We start from the raw sequence: 21,774 nt of genomic DNA, 5'->3' as shown, positions 1-21,774 counted from the left end.
GATGAAATACAATTCCCATTAAAGGAAAAGTTGCTAATAATGCCTTATCAATTAGCCCCATTGCTATTGATTGATGTCTAGCAGGTGGCACGAGGCGATTATGTTCATTTAGAGGTACACTGAATGTCCTCGCCTCCTACTCGTTCGTTTGATGCTCATTACAGCCCAGGCCGTAGATACATCAGCTCCTGACTAAATCAGCACTCTAATCTAAATAGCCTATTAAATGTGTTTTTTTCAGTGTTAAGTCTGATATTTGCATTTCTACATTGTTACCAAGATGTTCTCAGATGTGTGATAATCTTCATTTGTTGTCTCTATGATATCTGCTGTAAAATTTTGTAGCTATTATACATAATCATATACACACTACCGTTCATAGTTTGGGGTTGCTAAGATTGTATTTTAGACTGATAATATTGTGAAACAGAAGTAACAGATAGTAACAGAAGTAACCTTCTCTGTCTTGTCTGTCGGTGTCAGTGTCCTCTTTGCTTCGCGATTTTTCTATGTGTGAGAATATGGATGTGGCGTGAGAGCGTGTAAAAAGTGACAAATTGCTTGATTTGGCAGCCCTGCGGATTCAGTTTGTAAATGTTTTTGGTCTTGTTCATTTGCCATGTTTGTGTATCTCTATGGCAAACGCCCTGAGCCCATTCGGAACTACGGGAGCCCAGAGCGGAGCTTCAGCGGATGTTAAAGAGAAAACTGATTTTCATTCAAACAAGTCGACGTAAACTACACATTTGAGTTGATCGATCAAATCGATTTATCGCCCAGCCCTAATAATAATATTGTGAAACTATAATATCCATTTAGAGGCCTGATTTTGGCGCTTGTAAATGTGACGTGACTGATCACTGACAGATCTCAGTTCAAGCGGCACGTGAAGCGATCATCTCTTTACTACTAGACCTAAGTAACGATAGATAATAGTAAATAAACACGGATATAGGTCATTTGAAAGATACAGTTCAACTTACCAAAATGTAATAAAATCGATCGATCAGTGTTTTTCAAACACGGAATATTTTCATTAAAATGTTATAACGTTGTTACTATGAGAAACGCATATTTAATTTGAGGTGTTATTTTTACCCTTAATAATAATACCAGCTGACCGGTGAATTTTTTTTTTTTTTTGGAGAAAAATTTACAAAACACATTAACGCATCTACCTAATGTTTATCAAAATGAAACAATATTGAATCAAGATCAGAATCAAATCACAATAATTGAAATTGTGAAATTTGTGTCAAGCAATAACAGGCTCCCCAAATAAAATAAAAACAATAAAACAGTAGCATACCAGTCATTGTACCAAGTAAACATTGTGTTGTCACTAAACTTAATAAAATTCTGTTTAGTTACCAAATGTTTTGACAATCACAATACACTTATTGTGATGCAAGTTTTTTTGTTTTGTTTGTTTACATTCCCCCAATCCCAATCCACCCATTTTATGTTATGTTACGTTATGTTACATTTTTACTGTTTACAAAGGCAGGGCCTGCCATCTTGTCTTTTTGGCTTGTTGTTTATGATTGCACTTTAACTCCAAGGGGGAAATCCAGATCAAATCCCAGAAGGGAAAATCAAAACAAAATTAAAGTTAAAACTTGTTTCGAACAATTTCTTTGTCATCTGCAGATTAATTTTAAGCAGGGGGGGGGTCAAAACTGTTTTCTATTTTTATATATTTTAAAATGTAATTTATTCCTGTGATGGCAAAGCAACATTTTCAGCATCATTACTCCAGTCTTCAGTGTCACTGAAATCATTCTGATATACTGATTTGCTGATAAAGACAAAATTCTTAATATATTAATGTCGAAAACAGTTGTGCTTCTTAATAGGTTTGTGGAAAGTGATATAGATTTTTTTTCTAGGATTCTTCGATTAATAAAAAAGTTCAAAAGAGCATGTGTGTATTGATATTTTACAATATTACTGTTTTTACTCTATTTTTAATCTAACAAATGCAGCCTTGGTGAGCATAAGAGACTTCTTTCTTAAACAAAATCTTATACCAATCCCAAACTTTTGAGTGATGAATCATTATGAAATAAAGCATTCAAATCATAATGCAGCCATATTCATAGTCATGTTTGACAGCCCTGATATAGATAATTATGTTTTATGTATAAATAATCAAATTTCTTTTACTATCTGCACATCAACTCTATAAGCACATTTTCCAGGTAGTTTCAAAAATAACAATGCATAATAATGGGATTTCTAGGAATGGAACCCTGTTTTTTACTCTCTTTTTTTTTTGTTATTCAGAAAATGTGGAACCAGGAGGCCTGAGGAATCTTAACGTGCCAAATAATGGGTTTATTTAATCAAAGACATTAGAGTTAGCATGAACTTAATTACACTGTTCTGATAAAATGTACACAGGGTGGGAATAATTCTGACAGGTTTCCGAAAACTGCCCATAATTCATTTCACCTTAGGACATGCACTCACTCTCCCCTCCCACAAGTTAAACTATAGATCTATTTTTTATATGTTCCCCATATAATTCAGAAGGTAAAAAGACCACCAAATTTCTCTTTTCTACCTGAGATCTTGGCAGAATCCTGCCTCATCAATTAAAAGTGAATGTGCTAATCATATTAGTTTGTCTGTAGGAAACCAGGAGCTTTACCAGAGAACAGTGAAAACAAGCTCAAAATGTTGGCACGGGGAAAAAAAAAACATACTTTGCTCATTTAACAAAATAACTGAAGAGAATCAGTTCCAAAGGAACTTATTTTACTTCAACAAATTCACTTTCATTTGATTAAGAAAATATTAACAGAAATTGATGCAGCCAACTTGATCGAATGTTAAGCTCTATTAAAAAGTATTGCATAATCAAAACCAGGATCTCTAAGAGGCTAATGGGAAAATTAATATAATACATCTCTACTAGTCAGTGAGATATCTTATCAAAAGAACTATCTCTACAGAGACAAAACATTTTTTTTTGACAATTACTCTCAAAGTGTTGCCACAAATGACCACGTAAGAGGGAAATAAGATGTTGTCAGGTATGACGGATTTTGTGAGATAAAAGCAATCAAGTTCAGAACCACAGTGATCCTTATGAAAACCTTGTGGAGGCAACAAATCAAATATAATCACACAATCCGAAGCATTTGCAATCTTTCCCCCACGTCTGAGACTACAGTGAATATTGCCATAATGGATCAGCCAGCATTCAGGTCTAGTCCATGCAAATCCACTGTCATCATTGATTTCTCTTTGAATGGAAATGTCCTCATCTCTCCCCTGTCTTAGCTTAGATTCCTCAGACGAGAGGATGAGAAACCTGTGTGTGTGTGTGTGTGTGTGTGTGTGTGTGTGTGTGTGTGTGTGTGTGTGTGTGTGTGTGTGTGTGTGTGTGTGTGTATAAAAACATGAGGGGAGAAGCTTTGAACTGGCCAGTGAAATGCAATTGAGATAAGTTACTGGAGACAGGTAATGAGAACCAATAGACTCCCAGGAAAGAATCGATTGTGGACACTGATACACTGGAGAGGAAGGACAGATCGCTGCATTATTCTTCATTCGAGTAAACGCTGCAGATATAAGGGAGACGTGCACCAAGCAGACAGATACCAAATAGTTGTCGATAACTTGATATTTGCAAACTAAAACATCCTTCAATGAGATCAAACTGCCTCAAGGTACCGATGACTGAAACCCTGATAAGAATGAAGAACTGTGAGCGGTCTGAGTCATAATGGTGAGGGCAGAAACATGATGAAGACTGTGACATTTTAAGTATTGATAGCATATATAACATATTGATCTTGTGGGGCGATTCTGATTAAGAAATGTCCATGTAATTTTTCACCCCCAAAATTAAAAGACAAAAACAAAACCTTTTATATATTTCATTACTGTAATGCAGTAATAGAAAAATGATTTAGTCCAGACAATGATTTATTATTTAAATCAGCATGAATTAAATATTGTATTATAAATGCTACCATGATGGACAAATATTTTACAATTTAAATAAATAACATTTAAATGTACTCTGGTGCTCTTTGGTCATTTTTGACAGATAATTGTTTTTTACAATTTCCTCAATTGTAAAACACTTTGGATAACAGCATTGGTTACATATACAAATGTACATGCCATGACGACTAAAGATGAAAAAAATATTCAGCACAATGACACTACCTAAGACACATCCATACAACACTGATTTATTTTGCACCTGAGCTGGCAAGACAAGTGGAACTACGTTGTACTCTCCGCTTCAATGAGTTGACATATGTTTGAGTTGTTTTTCTAGTCAAAAGGAAAAGTCAGAAGTCTAGTTTACTTCCCAGCTCTAACTTTGAGCCAGACTTTATGAAACTACACAGGAGATGATGCCTCCCGCTGCTCGCCTTTCAAAACACTGCTGACAGCACAATGTGGAAGTTGGAAGAGATCAATGTGGGTACCTTCGGAAACCTATACCATTGGAGATCTGTTTGTCCTTCATCTCTGGCCAAACGCTGCCCATTCATCAGCAACACAGAGGCAAGGGGAACGGGGTGTCATGTTGAGACCTTGTACTGTCTCACTGTTGACAACGGATTGTATTCAAACAGAATGACAGTTACTGAAGTCATGCAATGCTTCAGCTAACTCACGGCAAAATATTCTTCTTCAGTATTTCCAACGCTATCTCACGAGCAATTCGTATGAGGTGGCTAGTTTCGTACAAATTCGTACAACCTCATTCCTATGATTTGTCTAAACCCCCGTGATGGGTAGGTTTAGGTGCGGGGCGAAATGGCAAAAATATCATGTCACGATTTTTTTCAGGAAAATCGCGATTCACGATTTTATCACGATTATTTTTCATGTTGGTTTAACTATTTTGCAAGTGACTGAGCATTACAGCCAAACTAATATTTGTCATTATTTTCTTAGTTATTAAAAATTAAGAACAAAGATACACATACACAACTTAATATACAAATGAAATAAAGTGCTTTATTTTTTCAGCTACAGTAGGTGTATTTAACAGTAGCATTGAAGAAATCAATTAAATGAAAAAATATGAAAATAATACACAACATAGCCTTCACTGTATAAATTTGATATCTCACACCCCTAGGGTCAGGTGTAGGTAGGGCTGTCGCGATAACCGCAAGGTATGCAAGTAAACGCAGCAACCGCGAACCGCGTTTTCTTTTTTCATAAGGCCACCCTTCGTAGTTCGTACCATGTGTATTGAATGTTAAATAAGTTAATAATGATAACAAGACTGTTTATCATGGTGATTTATACAGAGGATTCGTGGATTTGGCTTAAACAGACAGTGAATGTGTTCGACTGAGCGCATGCGATTACCTGCGTCTGTCTTTGAAGTCAAGTCATGTATATTCGTGAAAAGGTTGCCGTTTCCAAGGAAAGCGAAATATTTGTCGTAGGCTATCATCCCTTTTAACGTGTAAGGGTATTTACCATGAATGGCGTCAGCGCTGGTCAGCATTACACAGCGCGAGGAAGCCGTGGGGGGAAAGCAGCGAGTCACGCATTGAATCAATGCCATTGTCTCTTGAAGCATTGCTTCAGCTTTGACCAAAAGTGAAGCATTGCTGGCCAGCTGAGCCTTGAAAAGTGGAGCTCAAAGTTAAAAAATAATTAACACCTTGTTTCATTACATCTATCATTTAAGGAATCAGCTTTTTTGAACGTTTTTGTTGAATGAATGGTTTAATGACTCACTCAAAAGACAGTCCGTTGGCATAACAACTGCGCGCTGAGTGACAGTCTTTCAATACGCAGAGACGCTGTTTAGTTTCAGTTACATTGGTTACATTGTTTTTGTGTATGCTGACCACATCATAACACGTATTTATATAGCAACAAATAAATATAAATAAATAAAATAAATAAACAAATCTCACAAAGTTCCATTATAATCAATAAAGCTGCAAACAATGCACAATAAATCTCTTACTTACATTGTCTATACATTGTATGATAACGAGAGGTTTCGCGAGCCTGCATAACTCAGCACTGAATAAAAACTCTGGTGTTTTGAGTGGTGAGTGGATTTGAGCTAACTCACACCTCCGATTAGCCATTGCGTTCCAGAGATCAACAACTATGTCTGTGATTGCTCACCGCTGCAAAAACACGCTGTAAATAGACACATTTGATGCTCTCCAGAGTGCAAACACAAATAAGCACTGGAGCATTTGTCAAATCTGTTTATTATTTATAATTGTAGTATCAACTCTTGCTTGTGTTTAAGGCCTGCAAATCCCTGACAGTAAAGAGGGATTCCTTGTTCTATTTATGACGTATTTCAAGCACTCACGATACTTCTCATAGGAAGGACAAATGGATTTGAAATTGTCACTTTGTTGCGTCCAGGCATGGCACGATGCGACGGGTCAACTGTCGCGTCTGGTGTAGAAACAGTGTAAGGTGTCAATCTATACGGTCTCACTACAAGCAAAAACATAGTTCCGTTTTCATGCAACGGTCAATTGTGAGATGTTGGGCTATGTTGGGCTCTTTTCATATGTTATTGCTTGTGGAAAGAAAACATGCATAATTTACTTTTAAGTGTTTATTTTATTGCACTTTATTTGCGTCTTTAGATTTCAATTACAATTTCTTTAAAGGCTGTTTCCTCAAAATATTTTTTCATATGCACAGAGCCAGAAATCTGTAGCACTTCCATACGCCATACTTTTACAGTTTTATATATTCTACCTAAAGCATTTTCAGAGGGGTTTGTTTATATATAATTTGCCTGATTTTACACTCTAAAAATGCTGGGTTGTTTCATGTTTGGGTCAAATTTGGACAAACCCAAACATTAGTTTAAATTAGCATTGGTTTCAACAGTTTAATATAACCAAACAGTAGGTTTTGGCAATAAACAGTATTTTCTGTAATGATTTTTTGTATTTATGTAATGATAAAAAAGATATCAAAGATTTCTTCTGTAAAAATCGAACATGAAACCTAATAAAATTCTAATAAGTCAACAAAAAAAAATGAAACAAAATTTTCAAACCTGGCTTTACCCAATGTTCAAATTTATGTTCTGGAAATATATACAAATTAGTGCATATTTAATTAGATAATGCCTATTTTGCATATTTAAACATTTTATAATAATGAAAAACGTTTAATAAATATTTTTTTGTTGTTGCAATTCTTAAATGTTATAAACCAAAGAGGAAAGCATCTATTTTAAATTAATTTAGTTTTTTTTTTTTTACCCCATTCACCTGGGATATCTTGTCTTATATTAAAATTTTATATTTATTTTTTTTACAGAAAAAAAAAACAATATTATTTTTGGCAGTACAGGGAAAAGCAACATTACAATGGACATTAAAATCTGACAAAAGTCTGTTGTTTTTAATATGTTGTGATCTCGTAAACATGGTCTGAAGTGTCAATCGTAGTTTCCAGTGGGAAAAACATACACTAAGTAAGTGATGTAGGTGACAGTCAAACAGACTAACCGACTGAATGAAGAATGTGCGTGTGCATTCACAATGAGACTCACCGTTAAATAAATAAACACAATGTACTGTCTGACAACAGAAACTGAATGCTAATAGTCTAGCGTGTGTGTGTGTGTGTGTGTGTGCATGTGTTATAGACAGATGACAGGAGTTTATGCCTGTCTGCTCTAATACCTAGCAGCACATCCTCCATCTTAAGAAATGCGACATTCCTCTGAAAATTGTTGCAGCTCCTCCGCAGCATGTCATCCTCACGTCAGCTCTCCCAATCAGCTGTCATGCTGTGAATTGGAGGTTTTAAGTTACAGATCACTTCTGAATCCTAGCACACGCGTGACGTGCATCCCTATGCCCCTACACTGCCTCTGCCAAGCAGCGTCAAACAAACACACAAACATCCGAGTTGTGCCCGCCTCCTCCTCCTTCCTCAGAGAACCAGGGGAAGACGGCGAACAGGAGAGACAAAGCCCTTCAGGAAATTCTTTTATTCTATTGACGCTAGGAACAATACAGTAGGAAGCCGAGCTGAGTGCTTGTCAGCAGATCCTAATCAATCATGAGATGAGTGAAATAACAGAAAACACAGTGTGTCCACAAAAGAACAGGTAAAGCTGAACAAAAATCAGCCACATCTCCGGCAACATCGCTTAAACCGCTCTCTGAGGAGAGAGTGAGATTAAACCTCGGAGGAATTACAAAATGAAACGGTCTTTAAAATCAAGAAACAAATAGGAAACTGCTGAGAAACCATGCTGGACTTGTTTGGGAGAATTGGCACTTTAATTTTTTTATAACAATAATAATAAAAAAAAAATTAAAAAAAAAAAAAAAAGACTTCACAGTGAGAGTCACATTTGAAGACATAAAACCGTGTTCTCCGACACGCGGCCACAATTGGCGTGTTCCCTTCATAAAATAGCCGCAGTTGGAAACAAATTAAACCAATGTTTAATAAATATCCCACTTATAAATAACAACAAACAATTCTTCTGCCAAGTTCTATAAGTCATTAGAACGACCAGGGACCACTTATAGTTGCCAAGAAAAACGGAATCCAAACACATTAATATAGGCTGTCTCGATCCATCTCTAGTACAATAGCATGTGTTGCCATTCATTTTTAGTTCTGTCGTTAAAATAGTTTAAAGTAGTAAAACACCTCCTAGAAATTCCCAGAATGCATCGTAAAACAACAGTGAGCATCAAATGATGATCAAAATCCATCCCATCACAGAATCCATATCTGCCTTCCTCAATGCCAGAACAAACGCCGTCAGCATTATACTATAAAACACACACACAAAAGGAACCGTTCAGTTCAGTAACATGTGATGTTATATTTAATTCAAAATACATGAACATGTTTTCAAGTATAACAACAATTACACGGTAGCTGTTTATAATTGATTAAAATAACTTTGATCAGGAAGGGTCATATGATTCTGCAGAGGACAGAATCTAGCTTGACAATAAAACTGGCGGAAATCAAGTTAGAAATCTGGTAACAGCTGTTTGAAATCTAATTACAGTGTTATCAGCATCAAACATTTAAATGAATGGTGCCATCACAATTAAAGTAACAACCACGATGTATTGAAGAGAAAGAAAAGGGAAAAAATTGACTAAAGGTTTTCAATTAAAAATAAAATGTTTGCACCAATATGTATGCACTATATTAATGTGATAATTGTCTACACCAATGCGGTATATCCATGATCAGACTATAGCGGTGCAGCCCCTCAGCTTCACACAATTGTTCCTGTCAAATTAAAGGTAATCTCTTATGAGCTTGAATGAGCTGCTTCTATCTATTAGATCGTCTAAATCCTTACCAGTATTTAGGACCTTGCTGAAAGCTCATTTAGCATTGGCAGCTTATAACAGGTAATCTCTATGTGGTATATGTGGTGTTTGTGATGTTTGATTTGTTAATGCATGTTTTAATCTTTTTTCCTTTTATGTAAAGCACTTTGGTCAACCTCGTTGTTTTTAGCAGTGCTATAGAAATAAACAAGTCAAGACAAGACAAGCTTTCAATGCGTTCATTTATCAGGGGCGCAACCTTTTTATTATGGTGACAATCCATTATTTAAGGCCAAATTTATTTATTTATAATATGACTGTAATCCTTGTGTCCCATGGCAAGCCTAATACTTATATATTAGTGTGCCAAGTTTATAGAATGAGCTTTGACCTTTATGTAGCTTGCAAACCATGAACAGCCTAAGGCTGATCTAAATGATTATAAATAAATAAATACATATAACATTAGTCTTGTATAACGCTGCTATTTCTGTCATTTTATAAAAGCTTTCACTTTGTGCATATAACAACTCGTAATTATGGTTGTAAAGCAAAGGATTGTGGCTTTATTATTAAATAATATTATTCAACTAGATTATTAAACTGACATTTGTTAAAGTTCAATTATTAAAGAGGACCCATTATGCTTTTTTACTTTTTCAAACTTCTTTAGAGTGTAATGCTGCCATTTACGCATGGTAAAAAGTCTGCAAAGCTACAAAGCACAAAGTCCACTTTAAAGCGAGTTATTCTCTATATCATAAACACGGGTTCTGAATTCCCTGAAACGCCTCAATTATAGTCTTGATTTTTCTTCCATGAAAGTGCATGTCACAATGTTCCTCATTTAAATAATAAATGCCACAAGGCTTACGGCAAAAATAAATAAATAATAGTAATAAATAAAAAAAGGAGGGCAAGGCCTGGTTCAGTTGTGTTAGCGGTCATGAAACTTGTGGTTATAGTAAGGGGCATGATATTTCCAAAACATGCTCAGAGCAGTTGACCAATCACAACACACGTGTCCAGCCAACCAATCAGAGCATTTTCAGAAGAAAGGGCTTCATAGAGACAGGAACTAAATAAAATTCTGACAGACTGGGAAGAGAGATGCTGCAATCATGTAAAATGTGTAAAATAAGGTGTTTTTTGAACATTCAAGCATGAAAACTTTTTCTAGCAGACCCCAAAAACAAAATCAAGACTTTGAAAGAGGGAATAATATGGAATCTTTAATTCATCCGCTTCTGCTATAAAAGTTAAAAAGAAATATCAAAGCTAAGCCAGCCATTCATGACGCACAGTGCACTCCAGCAACAGACCAATCCTGGAGCAGAAAGCAAGCTTGGTTCATGATATGGGCAGAAGACATTTTCTAAATTGCCTTGAAGGAAGTCCTTGTATTTTGGTACTATACTACAAAAAGAAGAAAGGGCATCAAATCTAGAAAGCATCTTTTATAGGCACTCCTGTTCTCCAGTGTCATTTTATAAATGCTGCGGGTCAGCTGGCTTTATTGTCGACCTCAAAAAGAGCGTTGAGAGGGTCTACCTGTGGCAGGGTCCACATCACGCTCGATCAAGTGCTGATCCTGGTGAACCCATTCCCCGTTGCACTTGAAGTAGATCTGAGTGGCAGGGGTCGAGCGGCAGGTGAGGGTCACGGGCTTGTTCTTCACGATATAAACATCATCAGGCTCCACCAGGAAGTGTGGCAGCAGGTCGGAGAAGGCCGCAGGAAGTGGATGCGTTACAGTGACCGCATGCTCTCCATCTGTGAAAGCAAGCCAGAGAAAACTTTAGAGACAGGTTGTGCTTGTTCAGATGCCTAAAACCTTTTAGTAGTGCAAAGAGATAATGAGTGTATCTGATTTAATTTCACACTCCGAACCCCGTGAGCGGACAGATTGCTTTTGACACGCACCTGAGCGCAATGCTAATCCTGTGCATCCGTATTTAGTAGAATACAGCTATTCTGCCAACCACAGCTGACAAAACGTCTCCGCTACAGCAGGTCTGAGAAATAATGCTAATGACGTGGTCTTAAAAGGGCTTGCTTTTTCTTGAGTGGCATAGGTTTGTATTTCAAGACTAAGTATTTTTGAATGGACTGCTCATGTGGGCTGGCTGTGATGTCATGACACGGTGAAAAATTAACTGATGAATATTAATAGTTGCACTGAATGGCTAGATGTGATAAATGTTGTAAGCAACTAACATCACAAAGAAGAACTGATCTGAAATTTTATTTCAATAATTTAACATTGAATTATGTGGAATAAATGCAACAAAAAAACAACATTGTCAATATCAAACTTACTGTAATTAAATATACATAAATGCAAGCACAATATTGTCCATTTGCACAGTGATTTGTGAGTTCCTTTTCAATTACTTCTTATTTGTGAACTTAATCCTTACACCTGCCAGAATACTCTCAAATGTAAAGTTTTCAAGTATTTAAGAACGTGACAAATTATTTTAATAGACTTTCAGAGACCACAATAAGTAAAAATTGAACCTATTATTTCCCATTCAAACTCTGACCAAATTAAAAACTTTATTACTATATTTTAAATCACAAAGTGGACAGTTTTCATAAATGAGATTTCATTTCAATGCATTAACATTGCTTCTGTTTGCTTCAATTTGACTCGAGCAAAAACACACTGCAGAAAATAGTATCAATAAAATTGATCATGTGAAAGATAACATTTAATCATAAATGATTTACACCTGGAGTCCCCAAATACTTGTGTAACTTTTTTTGAATGACATATGATTAAATAGTTAAATAGATACAATCAATTCTCACACGATTAAAGAGAGTTACATTAAATTAATCAGGATTTTTTTGAAATTAAAAATGCCTTGGAGTGAAAAAAAATGTATATCTATTAAATATACATTCAAATTTATAACAGATTTAAATAAGAGTTTAATAGTCAATTTCAAGAATTTGTTTTAGGTAAAAAAAAAACTGAACATGGCCTTATTTTATTATACTACAAATAAATAAATTAACAGCAAAATATACTGAGCAGATAAAATAAACGAAAAAATAGGATTTAAAATGAAACTTTAAAAATATGATTTCAGTAACATTGCTGCTTGCTTCAGTTTGACAGAAAAAAATAATAGTAATTCACAAAGTAGAAAATAATATCAATAATATTTTCAGCATGTAAAAATGTATTAATTTCAATGCTTTAAAAATCAAAATTTTTATGGAGGACATATGATGAAATACTTTTACAATCAATCATTACAAGATAAAAAATTTAATTATCTACCTTTGTAAATAAAAATAGGTCTATTTATAACAGATTTAGATTTTCAGTTGTTATGGGCTTAAAAAAGAGGTTCAAGAGCCCCTAAATAGAGTTTTATTTTCTCTTGAAAGAGACTTGCTATATTCCACCCCACACGGAAAAACATTGGTGTTAGTGTTTAAGAGAGTGAGCCCCCTTGTTAAGAGGTTGAGTAAAAAGCTTCTGAGTAGTATGGCCTTGTCAGGGTTTGCCTACAGCAGTGCTGAATCCCATCTCTACTCTCTCTGCTGTTAATCACAGCCTTTTAAGATCAGAGCTGATGGACTGCAGGCCATAAATCCCTCTTGCTGAATGGCTACGGCACTTCAAAACATGCTCGGCGGGCCCTGTATCCAGGGCTTTAACTCAACTCTTTATTACGCCCAGACTGAATGCAGTGACGTGACGGCCAGCCATTCACTTACTGACGGCCGCCATTGCAAATAGGCCGCATTAAATACGATACGAACTGGCTCTTTATTCCGACGGCTCTCGGTAGCGCGACAAGATCAGGTGAGGAGCACGTCCTGCTGTTTACGGATCAAAGATCTGCTTGCCTGACTTTGTGGCTGGAAAGGTTTCTCCCCCGTGTGGTTTTATGGAAGCAGCGCAGAGGAGGTTGGATTCATAAATGTGTGGAGATATTCAATGAGAAATCATCATTAATCAGAGCTTGGCCCGGCAACGTGCGGGAGAATTATTCTTTTGCGCGGTGCGGAAACGGAGCGCTCGCTACTCTATCAGTAATTCTGTTGATTCATTTGTTAGCTGCAATGTTTTTTTCTGGTCTTTGTAATCAAGAATGAATTGCTAATTTATCCATTTCCGCCCACAATCCAGAGCAATCAAGCTGCATCGGCTCGCTGTTTATTCCCTCTTCATACTGGTGATCCCACACCATTGTGCATCATACACAAAACTACATGTCTGACAGCCTTCAGGACTGAACTCAATTTTTAAAGTGATCACTTTTAATAATTAGTTATTCCCTCGGCATGTTACTCTTTACAGTGTTTTGTTCTGTTTGACTGTTTTTAGGCCCCATGGAAATGCTTGTTGAGAGCAAATAAATTGCTTGCATTTAGATTAGATTCAAAGCAAATACACAAAATCAACAAAACTCCAATTTTGATTTTATGAGGTAAGGGAGAGAAAAAAAAGAAAAGAAAACTAGCAACCAAGGAATGCTTGTCTAGGAGCATATCAGCAGTAAAACACCTTCATTTTTAGAAAAGGGCTAGATCAGGGTGCAAATTACATTTAATTATGTTATATTGCAAGTTAAGAGCGTGTATTTTAACCTACCGCCACAAACAGAGGCTGCATCCGACTGAGGTGGTAATAGCAATGACAGACTGCTTGAACGCTTGCGGTGAGGATTAGTATGGAACGATGCATCAAGGTAGCACAGTGTTATAGATTTACATTTCACATGCAGGTTTTGTTTAAGCCTTTAAGAGAGCTAATGTTTGACTAACTGTAGGATGCCAAAATTGTGTTGAGTGAGATGGCATTGTTTTGAGGGCATGCCCCTGAACCCCCCTAGCAAACTCAATTTTGGGAGCTTTGTATAAAACCCTCCACACACACAAACACATTTTTTCTAAATCAACCACAGCATCTTTAGCATCTTTAGTTCATCTTCGGAAAACAAATTAAGATATTTTTATTTCTGTCCCTCCATTGACAGCTACGTAACTACCACTTTGACGCTTTAAAACGTTCTTTAAGAGATCGTGATACTAATCCATATGAATTCTGAGGAGACTCGATCACTTTATACGTTGAACAGATTGAATTTAGGCTTTTATTCACATTTAAACATTGATCAGTGAACATAAACAGAAGCTCAACTGAACCTGCTAGATGGGTAAGAACAAATCTCTTGTGGAAGATCAAAGTGCTGTGAAACACGAGAATGAACCTCATTGGTTCTTACTGAAGCTCAAACGTGCTGCGTAACATGAGAATGAAACTCATTGGTTCTTACTGAAGCTCAAACGTGCTGCGTAACATGAGAATGAAACTCATTGGTTCTTACTGAAGCTCAAACGTGCTGCGTAACATGAGAATGAAACTCATTGGTTCTCGCACGTCAAGCGAAAATGCTTGAGCTTCCGTTTACCACAACTGATGTGCGAGTTAATGAATGTTTATATGTGAATAAAAGCATAAATTCAATCTGTTCATTATATAAAGTGATCGTGTCTCTTCCGAATGTTTTGGACTAAACCATTCAATTCATATGGATTAGTTTTACATTCTCTTTATGAACTTTGTAAAGCGTCAAAGTGTCAGTTGCGTAAATGTATTGGAGTGAACGATCCCTTTAAGCAACCATAAACCCCGTAGAAAGGAGGTCACAAGGTCACATTCAAATAATTAAACATATTTTTATGGACTGCGATATTCACAAAATAATGATCAATAGCTGGAATATTGCTGTTTATGACATTTTCTATCACAACGGGCCTGTGGCACTAAGAGCAAAAAGCACATCTCTACTAATGAAACACCAAGACTAAAGCGGACCTTTCCGGCACCTTCCTCATCTCCCCTGCTGAAAACCACAACCCAGGTCACGCAGGTAGCACTAGCCCAAGTAATAAACGTCAGCCTCCACACAAAGACATTACCCAGCCTCGCCAGGCCTGGTGCAACACGCCATAATAATGCTGCTCTGCTCATTTACTTTTGTCATTTTACGTGGTGTGCTGACTTGCTAATTCATCAGGGTGAAATACAGTGAAGAGCGAAGCTACGGCTATTGAACCTCCGCTAATGTATCGTGTACGTGTTAAACTCTTAATAAAAACTAAATGTTGTGTGGCCGATGAAGGACATACATCACTTTCCAGTTTCGCCCCCCTCTGTTACATTACATTTTGTGCTACGACAGACAAGTAATTTATCTTACAGGGACATTCATTTATTAAGAACATGCTCAAATAAATCGGGAATTCAAGCCATTCTGTTCTGAGCAGAGGATGGTGCAATCAAGGCAATTACTGCAGGTCAAAATGGCTTTCTTTCTGCTGATGTAAGACCGGCCGCCCATGGGATGAGGTCCGTCTAATGAGCCTTAATTTGGCACGGTGATGATGGCCATTAGCTACTCATGGCGACCTTTTCAACAACATGAGAGCTTGGAAAACCAGCAGGCAGACCTGGCCGAATCTGTCCAGTTGGGCTGAGGTGAAATATATGACTATCATAAATTAGGTGTCAAACTGTTCATGACTGTTCACAACCATTTTTTCGTATTAGTCTCAAAGGTTTTAGGCTGTATTGGACAAAATAGAGATGTTTTTTCCCCAACATTTCAAAGTATTGCTATATTTTATCCTCACAATACTGAAATATTCTCACATCAAGAATCCATCTTTGTCCTCATAATATATTTAGACTAGACTGACTAGACTAGACTAGACTAGACTATATCTAGACTGCTAGCCAAGATGCAGAATAACCATGGTACATTTAAGTTACATTTTTGGCTGTACTGCCTTTATTATGAGAAGACAGTTCAGAGAGAGGGGAAACAACCGGACAGGAGAGAGGAGAATGGCATCAAAAAATGACCAAGAGCCGGGACTCAAACTCCATTGCGCCATAGAATCATATTATTTTTACTCGAATGTGCCAATTCTCTATGCTATTTTGAAGGTAGAAATAAAGTAAAGCAGGAAATTCAGAACAAGTTGCACAATCAGAAATACAAGTAAAAGATGGCAATATGATTTTTTAATTGCAATACACTGATCTCTCAAAACAAGAAACTGGATATAATAAACAACAGAGAAATAAATTTACTCCAAGTAATATGAGTTACTTTGAATTAAAAATAATTAAATCAATTAAGAAATTATTTTTTTTATATCTAAAATATATTATATGTTACTATTTAAATATAAAAAAAATCTACCATTCTAGAAAAGAAAGCTTCAGGAAACTGGTGGTGAAAAAAAAATAATAAAAAGAAAAAACATACAATGAAACAGTGCATTACTTAAAGTACAAAGCAAATGTACTTAGTTATTTTGACAGTTTCCAACAGTAATATTCCCACATGCTGTATCCACATATGAAAAGCTGTAATTTATTTTATGTGTATTAATGCAACATGATCTGTTTTATGTGCATGTGTCAAAACGCAAAACTGAATAAATGAACATGGTTATAATTCTACAGAAACAAAAGTCATTAACAGCAGGAGAAAAACCACCTTTCTCATAAGCTTGAATATCGGCCTGTACCAATACCCACACTTGCTGTTTTGGTCACTTTTTGAACGTGTGCATGTGACAGGAAATAAGTTTGCAAGACTGTCGCAGGTCTGAAAAATGTCAAAGCTCAGTGCCCTTAATGCACACTATATCCACACTGTTTATAACACTCCGGAGCCGTATTTGAGGCTAAGCGTATCCCATCACTCATCATGTTCAGGGACTCATGCGCCCTGAACTTCTGAGATATTAGAGGAAAGCTTTCATATAATTTGGTGGTAAACTGTTGCACATTTTCTTCACACAGAGATGAGTATCTGCATTTAAATTGTGTTGTTTGTTACACAGGGTCTACTACACAGATGTTTAAAAGTTTATTTTAAAATGCAAAGTATTGAAAAACAATATGCATAAATATAGCTCTGTAAAAACACCTTTACTTGCATGTTGGGCCCTATGTTGGGCCAAATATATGTGTCAAGTGATCAAGTGCAAAGACTGCAAGTGTGGGTATTGGAACAGGCCCAATGTTTTTACTTCTGTTGGGGTCCTGATCCTCCAAGTTCAAGACTCCTAAAGAATTCGCCTGATCAAAAAGAAAAAAAGAAAAACTATTATTGTTAAAAACTAATAATTGATCACAAAACAATACAGACTTTTGTCTTCTGTCTTTTTAGTATACGGTATTTATACAATATTTAAACTATATTAAAATTAAGTTAAAAATTGAGAAAAAAACTGATGAGAACAGTTACACCTCAGAAATGTTTTTACATTTAATGTATGCTAAGTTCAGCTCAATTAAGAGAAAAAAATAATTAGTCTGTTTCTTTCAAGACAGTAAAATGACAGGTCATGTTAACTGCTCATGTGTGACTTACAAAGTTGTATTTTTAAACAGCTGGCTTGGAGGTGGGCACCTTTACATCTTAAATGGACAAATGCGTGGGAAGATTCCACGTCTGTTAACACACGTTCCAGTTCATGACAAAGTTAAATCCTTTATTCATGAGAGCATTTTCTAGCCATGCAAAGCTTCAAATTAAAGTCATTCTGTAAGGCTGATTGATGAGCTTCCCACACTTATGTTGTAATAGAGTTTAATATATTCATCACTATCTTTGCACTTATTTCATATTCATGCAAGCACACACACACACAAAGAAGAAAAACAACTGCCAGTCCATGCTTAACTGCCTCCTCATGGATCAATGCATAAATGAAGTAAACACTACATAATGGTTAACATTTGAATTTGAAATCTGATATTACACACAACAAATATCTAATGGATACGATCTTGTGTGAAATCGGATAATGCACTTTCTCATCCCTGAACATTATATCAGCAAAGAAACAGATTTATATGAGCGAGCAATTTCTGTCACAGCCATAGAAACGTGTCAGCTCAGTAATAAAAACTAAAAAAAACTAAAATTAAATTCACATGCAAAGGCCAACAGCGGTAGATGCAATTCATAATGTTCTCAGACCATGAGAAACAAATTCATTTAAATATACTCCATGAAAAGCACAGTTGTTTGTTATAGCATCTCTCAAAGTACTGCCATGCTGAGTAAATCAAACAGGGCTTTGCAACAGCTGAACACTGACCAATCAAAACCACACTGCAAAGTACCTATGAGACCAATCAGAACCATGATCAGAACGCATCTGCAAGACCCAGAGTGCACCCAATAAACGCCACCCCTCCACCATTACCCTTCTCTGATTTGATGTGTGACATGCTGGCATTTGACTTCACAGGCAAAATCTTCTGATAACTGCCAAACATGAAGACTCTATCAGCTAAATTGGAATAAAACAGCGTCCGACTGTGAATATGGTTTAGTTGTATAGCACTGCACGCAATGGCAGAAAGGGTCATGTAAGGTCTCTCTTCATCGGTCACTCTTTCGTCGCCTGCCCTTTCCAAGCCAATTAAAGTCCTTTATCAGTTCTTTGTCCCTCAAGCAACGCGTCGGAGAGCAATCATCCGGCATAATTTAAAAATCACGATGTATGGCAGCTGTAATGCATTTTATGATGTCATCACCTCTTTACAATGTCATCAGAAATTAATTTTATTAAAATTACTATACAGATTATTAAGTCATTTCATGTGCCAGTAACTTAACAACATAACCATGGCGACGGTGGCGGATACAAAGTGTTGATACAGGCCAACATTTTGAAGAAAATTAATTTTCTCGATTCCATTCATCATTACTTGCCACAAAACAGGCATCTGCACTTCCAGGTTCTTCAAGCAAGAAGCTTTCAGCAGCACTGCGTTTCTAATGATCTCTTAAGCATGACATTATGCAATAAAGTTCATTCATTTAACTAAAGCCATTTTAAGTGATTCCCATGGTTCAAAGTGAAGCTATATGCAGTGAATAAAACCGTTTCAACCTTATTCAGTATTTTAATTACTTTGTCCGACATAACAGATCGCAACAATCTCCAAACTTGACAAAATGTCAAAAAAAAAAAGAAGCCAAATGTCTTTATTGCTAAAATATAGCAGTATTTTCTTTGCACCAAGTGTAAATAGTATTTAGATTGATTTATACTTAGTGAAAATAGTGGCAGATAAATTTAAAATATTATCTTAATTTTTATTTTAAATAAATGCCTCTCCGAGCTGATAAGCAATGGGAAAAGGGAGCGTTAGCGCCACTCGCCTTACTCTCCATGCCACGAATTATGTTATCAGCAGGATTTCTTTAGTAATTTTGTCTGGCTCAATCAGACAGTGGTGGGCAGAGTTAGTGTAAGTATCCTCTGCCAACAAAGCGGGCTATTTACACTTGTTGTAAATAGACACTCCATTATTTTATTAATTATTTTAGTCAAATTATACTTCTTGACCCACTTATCTAGATCAAGCCCAAATCTTGGAAATAGTAATTCAAGCAATGAATCTGCAATTAATTCATGTACCTGCTTGTAAATGCAGTGCAGTTATAGATGTATATTTATATATAATTTCACCTGAAAATGTTGCATTCTGGTGAGTGAGAATGGTTTTTAATGGTCCTAGTGATTGATAACAGATATTGGTACATAGGCAGCACAGTCTAGACAGGAAATGGTGTTGTCCGAGGCCCTGACTGGTGCCCATTTACCACCAGACAACAAATATTTGCTCTACAATGAGTCTAGGTTTAGTGGAAATATTTCCAGCCACAGCCTTTCTTCTCCCAAATAAGAAAACACTGCGTCTCAGGCCACATACACCTCACCTATGTGACACATTTAGACATCCTATTTTTGCATCATGCACAAGGTAATGTTTGTGTCAAATTAAAATGTTAAATCTCAAGGGGAGCATTCCTGGGGTAAACTGTTACCAGTTTGGAATTAAAGTTCTGATTGAATGCTTCAAATGATAAACCACAGATTGATGAGCTTCTGTATAAGCAATGCAAAGTGAATTCTTATAGAGTGACTGGACTTCCAGTACCTTAGCCAGGCTCAATAATAAAGGGCCCAGGCCACTATCTGAGCGTTGTAGATCACTTTACAGAATTTGTACTTAGGCCAGTGTTACGGTATCTTACATTTCATGCATGTATGCGCTTTTATGCTTCATAAACAAACACAAACAATCTCCATTAGAATGGATAATGACAGTAATATAGGTGTAATATAACTTTTCCAGCTATATACCATGGTTAATATATTATTATTTATGTTTGTGGTAGTGGTGTCAGAAAAAAAGGTAATTACATTGTGATGGATTAATTACATTGCAAGCTTTTGAGAAGGGTTCCGGGGTAACGTGAATGCAAAAGAAAAACATTGACAAATGACCAGCTGGCTGCATGCAGGGGTGACTTAAAATAGCCAAGATATGCAAATTAAGAGAACAAATGAAATCTAGTAATGGGTTTGCTTTTTTTTTGTACTTGCCGGGTCTGTATCTCTCTCTTTCTCTCTCTCTCTGAACTATAATGTATTGTAGAGGAATGGTTTTGATTTACCCATCAAAACTAATTCGCTCATTAAGCTCATTTGAATCTGTTAAAAGGTCCAATCTGCAATTACCAAAACAGCACTGTGGTAATTGGTCTGCTCAACATACAAATTAGCTATTAACTGATATTTGTAAACAATGGAAGAGGTCAGTATAATGTGGTATCACTTGTATGTGTAAATTCAAATCGATTGAAGGCATCTATTGTTCTATTTTGAATAGAACACCATAAATAGGACGCCATACATAATAAGTAGAGCTAAAATATGAGATGCTTTTTGCAGATGTATTCATCTATATTCTTCATTCAAAAAGGGAAACTGCAGAAACACAAACCATAAACAAAAGCAGTACGTGCAGTAGTTACCGTTTTGAATATCAATCCTGCTAAACACTTCCTTTATTCCACTCCGCTCATGTTAATATTGAAATATTCGCCAAGGAACACTCATGTAGGATGGGCGTAACATTAGAACAGCCTTCTATCTATTTTGACTTTTTTGCTCGCTGTTTTGGTATTATTCTCGTGCACTGACTCGTTCACTAAGCTAAACAGCCCATCAGAGTTCCCTCTTTCACAGACGGCCCGACACCCAAAAAAAAAAAGCGTAGTACCCCAGAGTGCAGTCTGGACGATGGGGCGGGGTGACACATTTGGGCGGGGCGACACGTGTTGCTCGGCCCACCCCCAATTTAATTGGTTTATAATACAGCAATCTCATTGGTTGTAGACGATTCAGGTCTGAGCATGCGCATTCCTTTATGTAAGTTTTTTGTGAATGATTTTTTTATCCGTATTAAATAAATATGAAAAGCTAACTTTAATTGTATCTTTAGTACAGATATATTGGCTAATGTTTTATTGTACTTAAGACACAGAATAGATGAAGTTATTGTTTAAAAATGAACGCTTGGTGATAGCACCTCAGTGTAGGCCTACTTACCTGGTTTCTTCATATT

General features: G+C 36.3%; 1 protein-coding gene across 4 annotated transcripts in view; it reads right to left on the bottom strand.

Annotated features, from left to right (window-relative positions):
* The window catches only part of unc5a (unc-5 netrin receptor A), a 210,298-nt gene that overhangs the window by 73,114 nt on the left and 115,410 nt on the right, over window positions 1-21,774 (bottom strand). For all 4 annotated transcript variants that reach the window (XM_077247567.1, XM_077247568.1, XM_077247569.1 and 1 more), the window contains exon 2: window positions 10,848-11,069. In XM_077247567.1, the coding sequence (XP_077103682.1) occupies window positions 10,848-11,069 (222 nt within the window). The remainder of the gene's footprint in view (window positions 1-10,847; window positions 11,070-21,774) is intronic.

Source organism: Siphateles boraxobius, unplaced genomic scaffold (genome assembly GCF_051911475.1).
Source record: "Siphateles boraxobius isolate OS27281-9 unplaced genomic scaffold, OSU_SipBor_1 3, whole genome shotgun sequence".
Classification (NCBI taxonomy): domain Eukaryota; kingdom Metazoa; phylum Chordata; class Actinopteri; order Cypriniformes; family Leuciscidae; genus Siphateles; species Siphateles boraxobius.
The sequence above is the reverse complement of the archived record's forward strand: the minus strand, read 5'-3'. Positions and strand labels throughout refer to the sequence as shown.